The sequence below is a fragment of the Neolamprologus brichardi genome, chromosome 22 (genome assembly GCF_056152115.1).
Source record: "Neolamprologus brichardi isolate AB-2024 chromosome 22, ASM5615211v1, whole genome shotgun sequence".
NCBI lineage: Eukaryota > Metazoa > Chordata > Actinopteri > Cichliformes > Cichlidae > Neolamprologus > Neolamprologus brichardi.
The window spans coordinates 15634246-15649282 of NC_142124.1; the positions used below are offsets into that span (position 1 = coordinate 15634246).

A 15037-nucleotide genomic window follows, 5' to 3' on the forward strand; every position below is an offset into this window, starting at 1 on the left:
CAGAAAATGCCAGAGATATTTCTCCAGGAGTCCCTACCAGGCTGACATTTATGTCCTGTTCACATTGCTTTATCACCTTTTATAATTTTGAAATTTACTGGCAAGGACATTATCTGAAATAATACATTTTTTTTTTTTTTATACTGGAAAAAGTTGTAATTTTCCCCCCGATACTTTAATACTTTGTCAATAAACTGAAGTCATAAAGATAGACAGAAAACAATATTAAGATATACACACTATATAAAATCTTTGAGACAAACATCTTCGAAGTCAGAACACAGACTGAGAAAGGCTTTTACGATGTGATAAACATGCAATCAGATTTACAGTAGGTTTATGCACCATATTGAACACTAATCCACTCAGTGTAACTGTAGCGCTATGCCAGTAACACACACAGCAAACAAAAAGTAGCATATACTACAATGTGAAGTAAAAGCCCAGTGTTTGAATGCATGAAAAAAAGGAGAATGGTGGTTTTATTATTAAAATGTATACTCAGAGTGGCACTAAACATATGCTTATTCGAATAAAAAGTCCTTCACCTGTGGACTGGAAAATGTGTTTCTATGCAAGGCTGTATAATTTTTTAAATAATTAATCAATGCACAAATGAGCAATTGGTTTAAAGGCAAAATAATGACTTCCTCACTAGGTTTTAAAAACATAGAGCATAGAATAAAAACAAGCAGTTCATATCTTGGATGTCACACATGCACATTTTTTGTCAAGGAAAATGCATTTAAGCCTAATTTGTTTGGGCTAATAATGGAAGATGAAAGCAATCACACTGATTAAAAAGAAGAAGAAATACAGAAATATTGTGCTTTTTGCCTGCATCTGTGTTGGTTTTGAGCTATTCTGGGTGTATAAGAAATACGCAGGAGATTGTCTTTGATCAAGGCACTTTCCTCTCAATTGCTACCTTTCCTCCAGAGAATTACTACCGCCTGCTCTTAAATAGATAGGATAAGTCTCATTTAAAGCACAAGTTTATCAGTGGGAATCATTATCATGTACAGTTAACCTCAGGGAATTCAGGCGAGAAGTGTGTAAAGTAAGATTTGATTTGGGTACAGTTAGTAGTATCTACAAGTGACAGCAGTAAAAGCACATAGCGAAAGAGATTCTACATTTCTGCACTTGCTCATAGAATTAGTTATCTTACACATAATATTTTTGAGAAATTACAAAGAAAGCCAGACCAATCCAATTCTAGTAAAAAGCAGCAACACTATACGACTTTTTAATTTTAGGCTACGTGTGAGTAGATTTTACTCTCCAATCTAATTTTCAGCTTTGCATGATGTTCTCAGCGCCATTATACACGGCTTTGGTTCCTTCGTTCTTTCATCAGCGTGACAAGACTTATAATGCAGAAAGGTGGGAGTGATGTTGTGTGCCGCTGTTCTGGGGTGTAGTGCAGTTTGCTATATTTAGTTTCTGCGTATTGTGTTGCATTGCTCCATGATGGTACACATCACAGTTGAAGAACGGAGGAAGAAGGAAAGATTAGAGGACCAACAGTAGGCTTTTTCTTATGTTTTGGCTATAAAATAACTTTTTCTTGTTTGCTTTTACTAAGCACACAATAGTTAGGGTGGGTTTTTTTGTTATTTTAATTAACTGAGAGATATGCTGTGCAGGCATGAAGTATAACTTTGGTGGTCTGTGTTTATGGTTTTTAGTGGCTCTTTTTAATTCTTTACAGCATTTTTTTTTCCCCCATGAAAGAGTTGGAGAGCTTCCAGAGATGTTTCTTTGCAGTTTGAGAAATCCAATGTTCTTTTGTCTTGTTTTTTTTTTCTACTTTTTTATTATTTCTGGATGCCATCAGAAGCGGGAGGAAAAATAAAAAGAGGAAACAAGAGATGGAAGAGAATGAAAACTCAGGAGAAGTGGAAAAGGAAAGTTGATTGAAGTAAAGGGGAGCAAAGGAGGCACTATTCATAGAGTAGAGAGAGTGCAAGAGGGAGGAAGTTAAAGAGGAAAGAGAGAGAGAGGGTGAAGAGGTAATTTTCTAAATGGAAACTATAGCAGTGTGATTTATTGACGATATGGCAGCTGTAATACGACCATTACACCAGTGGAGACACAGAAAGGAGAGAGGGAATGAAAAAGAGAGGAAAGGGATGTAGATACTGTACATGGAGGGCACGAGTAAGAAGTGCAAAGAATAGGTAACTTCAGGTGAAGTTTGCAATCTTATCATTCGCATTAACTGATATAAGGGGATTTTTTTTAAATTCCTCCAGCCTTTAGTTAAAAATATTTTTTCATTTATATTAAAAAGAAAGTAATTTGACTGATTATTGCTCTGAGCATAGCCTGCGTTCCCCCTAGCTGCACAGAAAATGGGCAAAAACTTTTATCTGGTAGGACCAAACGGCTTTAAAAAGCCACAAGCCTCTTTAGTAAGCTGCAAAACATAGCTTTTGTTTATCATTAAAGCTTTAAATGCAGGTCAATTTGCGGCACAACAAAAGCTTGTTCACATGACCACTCCACATCATTATAAGCCTCTTAAGAATTAAACCAATGTCTCAATATTGTGCATTTTTTAATTGTCTCCTTTCTGTCCTCTGTCTTCAGCGGAGTGTGGTTCTTCAGTCATGAATAATGAAGGGATACTGCTCTCTCCAAACTACCCAATGAACTACGATAACAACCACGAGTGCATCTACAGCATCCAGGTGACAGATCTTAACGTTCCAGAATATACATGACATGAGTTTTTATTGAGAAAAATAATGGTATTGATCATTGCATGTGTTTAAGAGATGACAAATGTATTACCAGTCTTCAAACCTTTATGAGGGTTTGTCACCTGCTATGTGGGTCATTAGTGCTCATTTTGATTTGATGTTGATGTTGACCTCAGGTTCAAGCTGGGAAAGGAATCAACATTTCTGCAAGAACCTTTCATCTTGCCCAAGGCGATATACTCAAAGTAAACTCACTCACACATATGCATATGTGGTCATTGCTCTTGCCAGATATCAGTGTCAAACACAGCAAAAATAAATGAATTAAATTAGTTCATGCTGCATGTGATGCATCCGGTGGGCATTTTGCTGTTGTTCCAGATTTATGACGGTAAAGACAACACAGCCCATGTTCTCGGAGCATTTACTGGATCATCCATGTTGGGTCTGACGCTCATTTCCACTTCAAACCACCTCTGGTTGGAATTCTACAGCAATGCGGAAAACACAGGAGAAGGATTCAAATTGGTGTACTCAAGTAAGTTAGCAGTGAACACCACTGTTTAGTATAGAGCTAAGGCCTAATTTGTTTCTCCAAGACTTCTTTGAAGATTCATTCAGGAGGTGACAAAAGAACCCAAAAGAACAACATGTAAAGAACTTCAGGTTCCACTTGCCTCAGTTAAGGTCAGAGTTCATGAAATGGGAGTTTTAGAGTGGCATAAGACTTAAGTCAGATTGAGATTCTTTGACATGACCTTAAACAGGCTGTTCATGCTTGTATCTGAATTAAAACAATTCTGCAAAGAGGAGCGGGACAAAGTTTCAAGGCTCACAGCCAGTTATCACAAATGCCTTATTGTACGTGATGCTGCCAAAGGTGATATAACCAGTTATTAACTTATTAGGTTTAGCAGACAATTACATTTTCACACAAGGCCAGGCAGGTTTGAAAATTTTTGCTTAATAAATAAATTAGTCATCATTTAAAAAGCATAAAATCTGTTAATCTTAGATTTTTTTGGATTATCTGGGGCAGATGTAAATACATTTTAGCAGTATGTCTCAAATTATTAACCAGTTAGATGCCTCATGACAACTGCTGATTTCTGATAAATCTAACAAGCTCACTAGAACAGTTTAACTCTAAACGGATGGATGGATCACAGAAGTAAATGTGAATTTTCCCACTGAAACTATCAGAAGAAACATGTCGCGTTTGATTAACAAAGCTTTCAGCGTAGGACGAAGTGGTAAAGGTGTGTTTTGATGTTCACCAAAGCACACCCACATTTGGCAGTGCCCTCTTAGACGCACAGTTGGAATTCTAATTGTTTAAATGGTGTCATGAAGGGTGATAGCTTAGTATTATTCGCTTTGAAGTTGTGTTGTCTGTGTACTGTGTTGGCGCAGAGGATGGCTTACTTAGACCTTTGCTGTTTTCATACTTTTCCAGGTAGAAGTTATTTTGCCATATAAAACAAAGCACATTAGCAGCAGCAATTTTGAGATTGTAGTACTTTGCCTCTGTTTGTTTAGTGTTACATTTGATATAGAGGCTGTAATTCAATAAAACTCCCGAGATGTGGTCGAATGAATAATGCATGGTGGTTTGCTTCCTTATACATATCTAACAAAGAGAGAACAATTTTAGATAGGAAAACTGTTCACACTTCATGTCAGGATGATGACTAATGTGCTATTGTTGCTCAATAGTAAGTATAGCTTTCCAAATAGCCATTTTTTTTAAGGATTTAGACATGCACCTACAGCAGTCTGCCAGGAGATAACTCAAATCCCGGTGCACCTCGTCTTCCAGGTAATGCCGTAGATCAAATCCCGGTTATGGTCTTATAAGGATAAGCTATTTATATAGCTATTCATATCTCGCTCTCCAAAACTGCGAACAAATTTTCCGAATATTACCATGGAAACTGAGCTTACACTGACTGTGAAAAACAACATTAAATTGGATAAGGTGTATACACGCTCCAGTATCATTCCTAATAATGCTATGTCTCATGTATCTTTTTCAGTTTTGTTATTAAAACGGGATGAGAGCTTAACAGGATCTGTGATATCAGCATGGTCATAAACAGAATCCTTGAGTGAGCCAGATATTAAGGGAATATTGCTGCGCATCTAAATAAAACTAATTCTGTTTCTCTTGTGCGCCTTGGATATCCCTTAGTGAGTATTTTAAAAAGTACGTACTGTGAAGCTCTTTTGTCTTTTTTATGACTCTTTCTAGGTTTTGAGTTGTCTCATTGTGAAGACCCAGGCGTGCCTCAGTTTGGCTTCAAGGTCAACGACCAAGGTCATTTTTCTGGGAGCAGTATCACATATAGATGTGAGCCTGGTTACACTCTACATGGGGCTTCTACGCTGAAGTGTATGACGGGTGAAAGGAGAGCCTGGGATAACCCTCTGCCTTCTTGCATAGGTACGTCCTTTAGTATCTGAAGCCAATAACACTCTGAAAGAAGGTCTGATGAAAACACACAAACACACACAGAGATTTTTGAAGGCACGCAGAGTCCTGCACAGATGCATTGTGTTCCCGACCTTGAATAACATTCTTTAATAAGCTTGGGAGGGAGAGGTAATTTTATTTCTTAGATTTAAATTGATCTTGTTGCATTTAATGCTGTGTAGTGTGTGTTTCACAGCACTTACTTGAATAGATTCAGAGTTACGCGATAGATGAAAAGTGTGTTGGTATCATTTCAATAAAAAATCAGAGCAGGATCTTTCCAGTGAATGAACGTCAATGTAATTATAAATTCTTTACGTCTGTGTATTGTGTTCTTTAGCTGGAATGGCTATTTATCTACAATTCAGCTAACACACACACACACACCTTTAGGTATCAGGAAGCATTATTATACCAGGTTTGTTCTGTAATAGATTAGAAAGTGACTTGCAGCTTTATGCAACATTTGATTGCAGGATGTTAATTCAGTTATCTGGAAGGAAAACAGATGGGGGCCAATTTCCTGTAGAATCACCTTTCTTGATTTTCCCTGGATATCACACGCTGTTGTAGTTTTAAAGTCCCAATGAAAAGCCTATTTATTCGACATTATGCCACCTGGAATCCCTCGGCCCAACTGATGCACTACCTCTTCTGCGGTGGCAGATTTTCTTTCCGTTCCTGGCGGCTGCCCTTATATTCTCCCAGCGCTGTGTTATGTACTCAGACATGCCCCGACATAAAGCACACGTAACCTCCAGGCAACTCTCGGCACATGAAGAGCTAAGCGACAAACACTCTGTTGAGAATTTCGTCATAAACTCATTTTATTCAATTTGATTTGGCTTTGTTTAAAAGCATTCTGTGGAGCAAACTCCCCACTTAGTATCGACACATTGCTTAATACTCAATTATGCCATCGTCGCCTTTTTAATTCATTTTCCAAGGTTTCAAACTGATGCAAAACGACAGTCCGAAGTATTGATATCGAGAAGTCGACCGTAGTCTTTCACTGGCTATGCAGTTCCGGGCTTCTCTCGCTTGGAAAATAAACACACACTCACATATTTATCAGTGTACTGGAATGTAATACCTAAAACGCTGTGATTTGAATATTATTTGAACTTAATTCGGATGTGTTGTTATTGCTTCCAGTTAGCACATGGTTGAATGATTGCATCCTCTAATTAAACCCAAACAAATGTTAGGCTTATTTAAAGTGACAAATACAATGGCTGCTGTTGCTGCTTTGCATGGGAGCTATAAGCATAACAGCCAGTCCAGTGTTTTAGGACCATTTTTTTTCCCTTCACTGCTGCCTCTGAACTTTCTGATTTTGGATTCAGACTAATAAGTCTCCCTCCTTCACACTATCAATAATGAAAGACTCATAAAACTACTGGCTGAAATGCTCTGACTTTATATTTTAACAGTGACATGCTGTGACCTCATCTAACCTCCAGTCTTAATATTATATTTCTTCTTATTATTACTCACAGGTTTTCCTTCTTTACCCCCTTGGTTCTCTCCTTTTCTCTCCCTCTTTCCCTCTCCCTCTCTCTTTCTCCGTCTTTTCTCCTTCCAAACTCTTGATATCGCTCAGATTACCCGAGATAATATATTCCAGTGATGAAGGGAGGAGAGCCTGAGGGAGGGGGAACATGGAGAGGGAGGAAAAGCAGAGAGGGGATGAAGATTGTGAAAATATATAACCGAGAGAGACAAAGAGAGAAGGGGGAATTATTTTCTGTTATATAATGTGCTGTGATTTCTTTAGGGAGGAATGCTGGATCAGCACTTTGTGTCTTCTTCCTCCTCTTTTCTCCTCTTCTCTTCATCTCCTGCGTGTGATATAGAGTGAGAAAGGCAGAGAGACTCAGCGGATAAGAGTTAGCTTCTTTCTTTATCCATTTGTCTCCTTGGTGATCGTTTAATCAGTGGCCTCTGAGGTGCACCTACTGGATCTGATTGCCTTGACAAACAATTGCCACAGACAGATAAATGGTTGGCTTGTCACAGCGCACATACACACACATCAACTGGCCATCGGTTGGGCCGCGGTGATTTGTAATGTTGTCACAAAGGCGCTAATCAAAGAGATGTTTACAGTTTGTTTTAAAATAAGTGTGTGTGACGTTATTTATCCCTGTAGCGGAGTGTGGGGGTCGTTTTAAGGGTGAGTCGTCAGGGAGGATCCTTTCCCCCGGATACCCTTTCCCATACGACAATAACCTTCGCTGCACCTGGACCATCGAGGTGGACTCGGGAAATATTGTGAGGTACAGATGATCGCATTAAGGCTTTTGATCGATACGTTAAGCATAGTGTAAACTCATGTGTGAAGTGAAACTTATTCTTGCTTTAATTGAACTTTATTCTTATTTTACAGCCTCCAGTTTCTGGCCTTTGACACTGAAGCCAGCCATGACATGCTGAAGGTTTGGGATGGGCCACCTGAGAATGAAATGTCTTTGGCAGAGCTCAGTGGGTCTCTGCTCCCTGAAGGAATCCACTCGACACTGAACACAGTGACGGTTCAGTTTGAGACTGACTTTTACATCAGCAAGTCTGGATTTGCCATACAGTTTTCTAGTAAGTGATGAAATGAAATCTAACCAGAAAGATATAAAATATAACAGATAGGTATCATTTAGACTACTGTTGTTGTGTCTATGCTCTTCAATGGGTAGTTCCATTAATAATAAAGGGAATAAAAAGCTATAGAATTATGCTGCTTCGAAGACCTTCACCTAACTGGAACAAAATTAACTTACGTAAAACCCATTAGTTAGTTGAAGTGGTGCTGTTTTTATGCGTTGGATTAAAGCATTCGATACCTGGTGTGACACAGTTTTCTGTAATTGTTCCCCTCTTTCTCCTCTATTCCCTGCTTTGTTCCTATCCCCTATCTGTCCAGGCTCAGTAGCTACAGCCTGCAGGGACCCAGGAGTACCGATGAATGGCAGTCGTAGTGGAGATGGCCGTGAGCCGGGGGATTCAGTGTCCTTTCAGTGTGACCCAGGATACGAGCTCCAGGGGGACGACAAAATAACCTGTATACAAGTGGATAACAGATACTACTGGCAGCCCAGCCCACCTGTCTGTATAGGTGAACACTCCAACTTTCATATATTCTATAGGGACGCACAATAAATGTACTGCATATACAGCTGGAGGTATTGTCTCACTCAAGGACACATGTGTCTTTGACTTAAAGGAGAGCTGTATAAAAAAGGGCACGCTTTTTTCTATTCACATATTTTCATTCTTCTGCTTTTTAATGAAGCTTTTCATTCAGTAGCAGTTTTCTCCACACTCTGTTGCATGGTACACAAAGGGCTTTTTATTCTGTATGGTTGAGCTTGAGAGAATATTTAAATGTTATGACATTTCAAGGCTTTGTCAAAATGGATGTCAATCTTGACCTGTGTTCCCACTTTAGCTCCTTGTGGAGGGAATCTAACAGGCTCCAATGGATTTATACTCTCTCCGAACTACCCGCATCCTTACCCTCACTCAAAAGATTGCGACTGGCTCATTGCTGTCAACCCAGACTACGTCCTGTCACTGGCCTTCATCAGGTAACCTACAATGCTACTTTCCAGTTCAGCTCGATTGAGCTTTTTAAAACCTCTTTACTAGACAAATGTTACTGCCGAGTGAAATGTGAAATGGAATGACAGTAGACTAAAAGCCTGTCCAAGCTGAGCTGGCTCCATTTGAAGACTGAAAACCTGGATATCCTTTTTTGCTGGCAGTAAGTTCTAATACTAAATTTTCTGGCAATCATTTCAATTTGGACAAAGTGTTGGAGCAACAGACCAAAAGACTCTTTTGTATTAGCTTGGTGATTATTACAATTTTTAGGGTATTTTTCCTGCAGTTAAACGAGAGTCAAGTGAAATAATCAACATTGTTTTTGCTTTGTGCAAGATTGAAAACCATGTAAAATTATGACTTTTTTTCAAGAAGTGGGAACTTCTGCCTTTAAGTGCTTTGAAAATCTATTGAGCTTTCACCGCTTTCAAAAGCTGTGCTTGCTTTGTGGTACGAATCACAAACAAAGCAACTCTAAAAACCACTGACTTCATGGTGGATACTTTGTCCTTGAATTTTTGTTGACTTTCTTTCTCTTCCTTATTTGTCTCTGTCTTCCTCTACCTTTAGTTTCAACATTGAGCCAAACTATGATTTCCTGTACATCTACGACGGTCCGGATAGCAACAGTCCTCTCATTGGTAGCTTCCAGGACAGCAAACTCCCAGAGCGGATAGAGAGCAGTTCAAATACAATGCTTTTAGCGTTCCGTAGTGATGGATCGGTTTCTTACACTGGATTTCACCTGGAATACAAAGGTATAATGGTCTGCTAACAGTACCACATCTCTCATTTAAATTGAATTCTTACTGAATCAGGCAGCACCTAAAACTACACTTTGCATTCTCACAGAGGTCATATTAATAACACAGGCAAATTTTGATAAAGTGTAATAGGCAAAGAAATTTGAAGTATAATCACATTTAAAGAAGAAAAAGGAGTGCATTTTTTTCCTGCAACATTTAATAGTTTATAATACCGTGCAATAGTCTTGGGTCACCTCTCATTTTTTTGTATTTTACTTTTATTTAGGTAAATCTATGAAAAATGCCAAAGATAACATAGTTTGACAGGCATAAAATAGTATTTTTGCAACAGCTAGGTGATTCTCAAAGGGCTGTTTGATGAAAACTTGACATGTCTTGTAGTGTGTTCTTAAAAATTGAGGAAAGTGGACAAAGGCCTGAAACATAACCTGAGAGATGCATCTAGCTCTTCAGTCCGTCTCCTACTGGCCAAAGCATGATCAGAAATGGTCTCAGTGGAAGGGTGGCTGTCAAGCGTATGTCAGACCTGCACTGAAAATCAGTGGCAACAGGTCTTATTGTGAATTTTTGATTTGCATCATTATCAATGTGTGCTGACAAGCTAAGAAGAAAGATACAACAGTGAGTGCCTAGAGTCATCTGTAAAACACAGTGGAGGTTCTGTCATGGTTTGGAGCTGCATTTCAGCCATGGGTTGACCTCCCCAGAGCCCAGACCTCAACAATATTGAGGCAGAGTGGGAAAATCTTGGAGAGAACAAAAGTTAGACAACACCCGCAGAAAGCCTTTAAGTATCCTTCAAGAGTACTATTCCTCAGAACAACTCAAAGAAATTACAAGAAAGCTTCCCTAAGAGAGTCAGGTCTGTGTTGAAGAATAGTTGGGGTCACGTCAAAATTTGACTTTCAAGCTTGTTAGAATCGTACAAACCATGTTTCTATGTTTTCATGCTCCAATAAATTCTGCACCAATATCCAATTTTCATAGAACAATATACACAAATGGAAGTGGCTTAAGACTTTTGCACACTACAGTACATTTACCTAACTATATATCACTTTTAAATATGGCCACTACATATAGAGTCAGTCTTAAGTTATTATGTTCTTCTCTGTTTTAAGGATACAAACAAGGAAAGCTGAAACATTTCAACCGCAAGGTTTTTTTTATAGCCATTTTTTTAATTATTGATTGTTGAAAAATAATTTCAAATCTTTAAATCACCTCCGCTTGATGTTGTTTTCTGTCATTTGTGTTTTTCATAAAGAAAGCCATTTGGGAAATTACTCCAAGATTTCCACAGTAAACATAATAGAAACTCATGATGACACAATTTCATCAGAATATAACGGCAATATTTTCTTTTACCTCACACTAAGACCACTCACACTTTGGTGTATATACATGTGTACCATGCTAAATTCAGGATGAAAGAATTATTGCTCTCTGCATAAAGTGCCCGTTGAATCAGTGTCTGTTGAAATAGTCTGTCAAGGAGGTGTGAGTTTGATTCATTTGCACAAAAGAGTCAACACTGACTTTGCATGGACTGAGAAATTAAGTCTTAAGTTGATGCGGGTGGCCACTAATCTTTTGGGAGGGGGGCCAAGGCCATAATTTACAAGGTTCATGTAGCACACAAAAGCCGGGGGATGAAGTTATCGTTCTTGCTCCATCTTGGCAAAGACAGCTAAGTCAAACAGACTGTTACAAAGGCCAACGGAATGCCTGCCTCATTTGATTATTGCAAGAGACTTAGTTATTATTAATTTGCCCTATTATTCATGTGTGCCTGTCACTTTCCCTTTGCCTCATGTTCTCTCTAACTCACACTTTTTTTTTCCTTTACTCCATCTAGCCAAGCTGAGGGAATCTTGTTTCGACCCAGGTGTGGTTCTGAATGGGACCAGGCTGGGATCTGATTATAAGCTGGGTTCGACCGTCACCTTCTACTGTGAAGCAGGATATGTACTGCAGGTACAACCACTCGGATGACTGAATTTGGGATTTTGGTATTTGAGTAGCTGTTTCTTAGGTTGCTGGATGGATTGTTCATTGGTTTGTTGAATGGCTGGGCGGGTAGAAATTTATCAAACCGGGTGTTGGTTGGCTGGTTAATTAGTTACGTGGACTGGTTTTCTTACATTTTTCTTTTTGTCTGTTTACAGGGCTATTCTACTCTGACATGCAGTATGGGTGATGATGGCAGACCTGGATGGAACAGGGCATTACCTAGCTGTCAAGGTAAAAAAAAAAAAAACACATATGTCACTCACTCTATTTAAGTAGAATTTACTTGTATGGAATTCATTGTCACTGCTATCTGTTTGTGCACACGTCTGAATCTCCAGCCCCGTGTGGAAGTCGTTCTACGGGATCAGAAGGGACTGTTTTATCTCCAAATTTCCCGAGAAACTACACCTCTGGACAGACCTGCATCTACTCTATATCCGTACCAAGAGAGTTTGGTGAGCTCAACAACCTATGCAGTACATCGTAGTACAGACATGCAGCTGTGTTCAGCCTTGAAAGTTAAACATGTGGCCACAAGTTTCTTTTCAAATAATTATTATATTGCTTTTTTTTTACACTGAAAAAGAGCCGCATTAAATCTTTTCAGATTTATTGCGGGAATCTCGTGGTGTCCTCTGAAAAGCTTCCTCAGTGTTTTGAAAACACGCAGAAACATCAGTTATATTACAAGTGATAAGAAATATGCTTTCTAGCTATTAATTTGTCTCCAGGCCTGAGTTTCATAATTGTAGTGACATTTAGAGATGAGACTGCCACATTTGACTGGTGGTCTCAAAGCTAGACATAAATAAGGAGATGAATATTATAGCAGATTCTTCATGTTACAGTGAGGCTGTGCTGAGAGGGTGATTATTAGAGGGGTGGGGTGGGGGGGGTTTAAAAGGCTTCTGCTGGGAAATAATCTGTAAATAATTCCTTATTGTTGCCACAGCTGTTAAGAATTTTGTCTGGAATATTAAATATCGGTATTTTCATATCACTCAAAATTCAAGCTGAATACAGAATTGCATTTTAATGTATTCTAGTGCGACTCTAACGTGTCAGTGGAGCATCGCTGTATTTAACAGCTCCGGAGGGAGCCTGCAAGTGGACACCAAGTTAGATTTGTGTTGTCGAAGTAAGAATGCCGTCAATGTGGAGATGGACAACTTATATTTGTGCCTACAATATCAGTTTACAACATCATAAATGAACAACATTGTTGGCTGATTATTAGAACTATTTGCTCATTGAATGTGAATTAAGCTTTAATAAACAATCAGTAATTGGTGGGTTATGTCCAATTATGCCCTGGTGGTGTTATGAATAAATCTCAGCTCTCCCTAAGGCCATGGATGGTTGATGTCTCATTATATTTGCGCTTTTGGATTTTCGCCTCCGTGTAGAAATCCTGAGTGAGAGGAGCTAACATTTGGTTGGTCTGTGTGTTGTATAAGACACACAGAGAGAGCCTTCCCAAAACTCCCACACAGAGTGAAAAGACAGATTGTTTTGTTAAGTTGCAGCACTGCCCATAATTTTTTAAGCAGCTGTCATTCTTGTGTAAAATATCTTGTTTTTAATTACAAAAATTGAATGGTCCAGGCTGGAGGTTGCAGCAGTTCTGCTGTTTGAACTGTCAGGCGATCAGAGATGTAGGAATCGAAAAAAAACTCGGCTGGTTAATGGTCGATGAGGTTTCTCCCTTCGTGCAAATGCCTCTTTCAGTTTTACCAGCACCTAGGGAAAACCCTGGGCATATGTCCCGTTGGAGATGCTATACCTCCTGTTGGATGATTACGTGGCAGAGGACACCCACTCAGGCAACTCGTCAGTAGGCACGGGAGCTCCACAGGGGATCAGCGCCCAGTTTTCTCTCCAACTGATGTTAGGAAGTAAAGAGACCTTTCAAATGAACAGTCAAACATTTAAAATCACCTGATTTTAAATTCAGTGGATCAGTTCAGACTGTGGTGGACTCTAAGAACTAGATGGCTGACCCGATCTCTAGGGTCTATATGATTTTACATGCAGAGGCGTTTCTCTAACAGAGAGCGATGAGGTTAACATAGCAAAGGACAACACTGCTGTGATCATTAATTCCTTTGTGTCTGTGAATGTCTGTGACTTTGTGTGGGCTTTTTTATTAGTACCGCTGAGGTGTTTTAGCTATTCCCTGTGTGCCATCATACTTTATGAATTCATGAATCTGTGTGCAAATGTTGACGAATGTGTCCGGTATTTTGAAACAGTTTCAGGTGTGAACTCCTCCGCCTGCTGTGCGGTATGTCAATATCACAGCAAGGAATGAGGGAAACTCTAATCGCTCTGATTTCCTAAAAATCCTTACATAGTGGGCAGCGATGTCTGCAGGCAGGCAGAAACCGTGACAGGCCAATAAAACATGACAATAAGAGGGTAGTTTACCATATAAAGCTAAACGCTTTCTTAATGATTTGTTTTAATCCCCTTTTTGACTGTGGGAAAAATTCGGTGGCGGCTGAAAATCCATCGTTTCCGTCCTGCTTTGCTTGTCAATAAAATAACATGAGAATTTTCACGAAAGCACAGAGGATGGTTTGTGAGCCAGAGCTATGTTTCCGCAAAATGTGACTGAAACCTTAAGAGATCCTCAGAGAGAGGCAGCCTTGTATAAATTGACCAGTGACCTTCTTATACCAGCATATCCTTGGCAATGTTCAGATTTAATCCTTAACACCTCAGCCTTTGGGGCCAAAGTGAGAGCAAGGCGGGGTGTGGAGGTGATATATATATGTGCATGTGTGCAGTGACTGGAAGAGAAAGCTCCAAATAGGTGTAATTTATCCCAGAGGACATTTTTTTAGATAGGACATGTGCTTCGAACAATAAAACTACACCTACCAATTTGCATCTTCAGGTTACTAATGATTGGTTTGATGGTACAGTGATCATTCGAGACAGAGCAAATTGTACCTGTTTGAGAAAATACTGAACCACAGCCCTCTGGGGACTGTCTAATGCTACCTGCCGGTACAGCTGAAATTTAATCTTTTGTTACTGTATGGAAGTATTGGGTGTATTTCCTTCCTCCTTTCCTACACATCTGTCTTCCAGCGGTAGCATGTCATTAATTGCCAAGACCCTGCAGGTGTTCTTCGCAAGGAAACGTGATTGGATCAGTTTCAGTGTGTGAGTGGCACTTCAGAGTTGATAGGTTACCGCCTTTGTTATATGGCTTTCACTCAAACTTGCAATACAGAAGAAAGGACAGAAAAGCGTCTTGCTCTGCTAGCGTACGTTACCAAATCCAAGTCGGTCTTTGCAAGATTAGCATCTCCCGCTAGCTGACAACACTGATACACTGTTGCCAATTGATGAGGAGAAGGGTGTGGGTGGCGGGGTGGTGGTGTTGACTGCTGCATGATGAAGGCAAGGTAGCGTTTTGACTAATAAGTGTTATATAATTTTATACCAATAGTTGGCCTCAAATAGAAGGT

General features: G+C 39.4%; 1 protein-coding gene across 3 annotated transcripts in view; it reads left to right on the forward strand.

Annotated features, from left to right (window-relative positions):
- Positions 1-15037, forward strand: part of csmd3b (CUB and Sushi multiple domains 3b) — a 370269-nt gene that overhangs the window by 294658 nt on the left and 60574 nt on the right. For all 3 annotated transcript variants that reach the window (XM_006787920.3, XM_006787921.3, XM_035906501.2), the window contains exons 22-33: positions 2596-2696; positions 2885-2953; positions 3090-3246; positions 4960-5151; positions 7334-7460; positions 7571-7773; positions 8099-8290; positions 8624-8762; positions 9349-9536; positions 11404-11522; positions 11714-11789; positions 11897-12013. In XM_006787920.3, the coding sequence (XP_006787983.1) occupies positions 2596-2696; positions 2885-2953; positions 3090-3246; positions 4960-5151; positions 7334-7460; positions 7571-7773; positions 8099-8290; positions 8624-8762; positions 9349-9536; positions 11404-11522; positions 11714-11789; positions 11897-12013 (1680 nt within the window). The remainder of the gene's footprint in view (positions 1-2595; positions 2697-2884; positions 2954-3089; positions 3247-4959; positions 5152-7333; positions 7461-7570; positions 7774-8098; positions 8291-8623; positions 8763-9348; positions 9537-11403; positions 11523-11713; positions 11790-11896; positions 12014-15037) is intronic.